The sequence below is a fragment of the Montipora capricornis genome, chromosome 14 (genome assembly GCF_036669925.1).
Source record: "Montipora capricornis isolate CH-2021 chromosome 14, ASM3666992v2, whole genome shotgun sequence".
Lineage (NCBI taxonomy): Eukaryota > Metazoa > Cnidaria > Anthozoa > Scleractinia > Acroporidae > Montipora > Montipora capricornis.
The window spans coordinates 40,605,884-40,608,383 of NC_090896.1; the positions used below are offsets into that span (position 1 = coordinate 40,605,884).

Genomic DNA, 2,500 nt, shown 5'->3' on the forward strand with positions numbered 1-2,500 from the left:
CATTAAATCACTTTGCTTCAAACGTTATTATGCAGGAGATGAACCGCACTCATTTTCGTGTGTGCATCAAAGACTATGCTGGGATTGATGGCCAGAGAGACAATTTGGAAGTTCATTATGTGGTTACCGGAGGTAGATAGTGCGACTGTAACGTTTCGAAGAGTCTTCCTTGATTTGCTTCTTAAAGGAGAACACTAGTACTTTGATATAGTATGACCGCAAAGACTCAACTGGATGTCCTCTTTGTCTGAGATGAAAATTATAATTAAAATGATCTCTCTATTGACTCCAGAAACAAACGTTCCGGGCAATGATAGAACTGAACTAAATAGGGAACATAAATAAAATAATGGAATTAGATACTAAACATAGTTAAAAAGACATCTATTCTTAAAGAAACGTCTGAAATGTTATGTTCTATTATGTGAGGGTAAGATATGAATAACCTCTACTCCTGTACGACCTGGTATTACAAGGTTAGCGCTCACATAGCCATTTCATAGATTCCTATCTGATATTTCTAAAAGGTGTTCAACTGATGTCATCACCTTAAGAGACGTACTTAACATAACTACATGTTGCAGCAACCCCACTTACAAAAATGCCTTAAGTGAAAACAGAGGACTGAAGAAATAATGTAGGTAATCTAAATTTTTACCCCCTCTTCTTGCACACTCTCAATATGTGCATACGCCTTCCTGCCTTACTAAGCAGATTATCGACACGCTGGTCCCAGTATCAGCCGTGTAGGGTTAATTACAAACATTTAGATATGGTAGCGTTGTTTTACGTGACTGTAGGGGGATTTGTTAATTTTCTTTGTTCTTGTTTTGGTGTTTTTAAGATTATGATCCTTGCGACAATGCAAGCTGCAAGTATCACAGCAAACCAGTGGCGTTATCTCCCCAACGGTGCCATTGCGTGTGTGAAAGCAACTGTCCATCTTATCAAGAAGAGATGTGTGCTTCTAATGGTCGTACATTCAGAAACTTGTGCTTGCTTCAGAAGGAGATTTGCGAGACGCAGGCCAACTACACCCACTATCACCCTGGAAGTTGTGCAGGTACATATGCGTCTTCAGGGTTTATGAGCAGGGGCTAGTGAACGTGCAAGGACGACTGTACATCCTAAATCTCGCAAAAAACGTCCTTTTAAATGAAGCTTAAGATGACTTAAGGGTTCAAGAATAAAGTAAGGAAATTTCAAGAGTTACCACTACTACTACTACTACTACTATTACTACTACTACTTCTACTACTACTACTATTACTGCATGGAGGGTTAGTGAACAAAAAAAGGTTTTCGATTGTCCGCTTTCCGGTTACTGCTTAATTGAATATTTTTCTTCGTTTTCCTTCCGTAGAAAAATTCATTACCTCACTAGTGAATTCCATAGTAAATTTCACGCAAAAAAACCGATATCGCATGAATCACAAAGCGATGAGTGCAATATCGGTTTTTCAAGCGAAATTTACTATACAATTCACCAAGTTGGCAATGAATTTTTCTTGAGTCGCATGAATTTTAAAAGACAACAAGTGCATCCTGAGCGAGCGAATGGAAAATGAAAAAAACATTTCAGAATCAACTGTCAATAGGCTAAGCCAGCGAATAGGAATCACGCTAAAATTAGAAACCGTCGGGAAAATTTGTCAGTTCAAGGTCAAAAAAGAGTTTCACTGATGTACATTATTCCAATTTATCTCTGAAAACGAGATCATCTACATTTTGATGTATTTCATTGAAACACGCCAGGTTGGCTTGGAACAAGAATCGGCAAAAAACGGCAATGCAACCAAGAAAGGACGAACTTCAAACAAGGTCCGCTCCAACACTTAAATAACGTTTAGGTGCTTTAATCAACTTTTCGAAAACACATCCTAGTAAAATTTCCCCCTAATTTTACGAGAACTCATTGCGATTACGGGTTTATAACATAAGGCCAAAATTTGCTTGTCACTGTCGAGGCACATCGAAAACTAGTTGGGCAAACGGATTAAAAGGCACTTGTTCGCTCGCATTTTAGAGCAAAACAAACAAACAAATCAACTTTTTCTTTATGTCCAAAAGAGTACAGATAATTGTTATTTAATTCCAGTTGACAATAAATTAAAGTTCGATTTTCATTCCTGAACAAAGAAAATAAAAACGGTTAAACCACTTATTTGAAAATAACAAACGGTTTAGTGCTTAAGGAAAAAAAATTGTGGAGTAACTTCGTGCACTAAGTATGAGCCATTACTGGTATTCTGTTTTGTCGTTGTCGTTCCCTTTCGCTCTCCTTTCGTTTCTGTTCTAGTGATAAGTTCTCCAGGCATCATGTAACCTTATCAGACCTTCTAAAGATATGCCAAAAATTGCAATATAGAGAAAAAGGCAGTCCTAAGCAAATTAAAAATAAACACTCGGCTTTAAGTTCATATCCCTCCAATTATTGCCTTGAATAACTGCGTAGCCGCCAGTGTGGACCACAGCTATTATGATTTGTCAAACGTTTTTG

At 37.6% G+C, this 2,500-nt stretch overlaps 1 protein-coding gene across 1 annotated transcript in view; it reads left to right on the top strand.

Annotated features, from left to right (window-relative positions):
* The window catches only part of LOC138032773 (uncharacterized), a 57,380-nt gene that overhangs the window by 7,088 nt on the left and 47,792 nt on the right, over positions 1 to 2,500 (top strand). The window contains exons 6-7 of the mRNA XM_068880497.1: positions 36 to 132; positions 845 to 1,063. Of these exons, the coding sequence (XP_068736598.1) occupies positions 36 to 132; positions 845 to 1,063 (316 nt within the window). The remainder of the gene's footprint in view (positions 1 to 35; positions 133 to 844; positions 1,064 to 2,500) is intronic.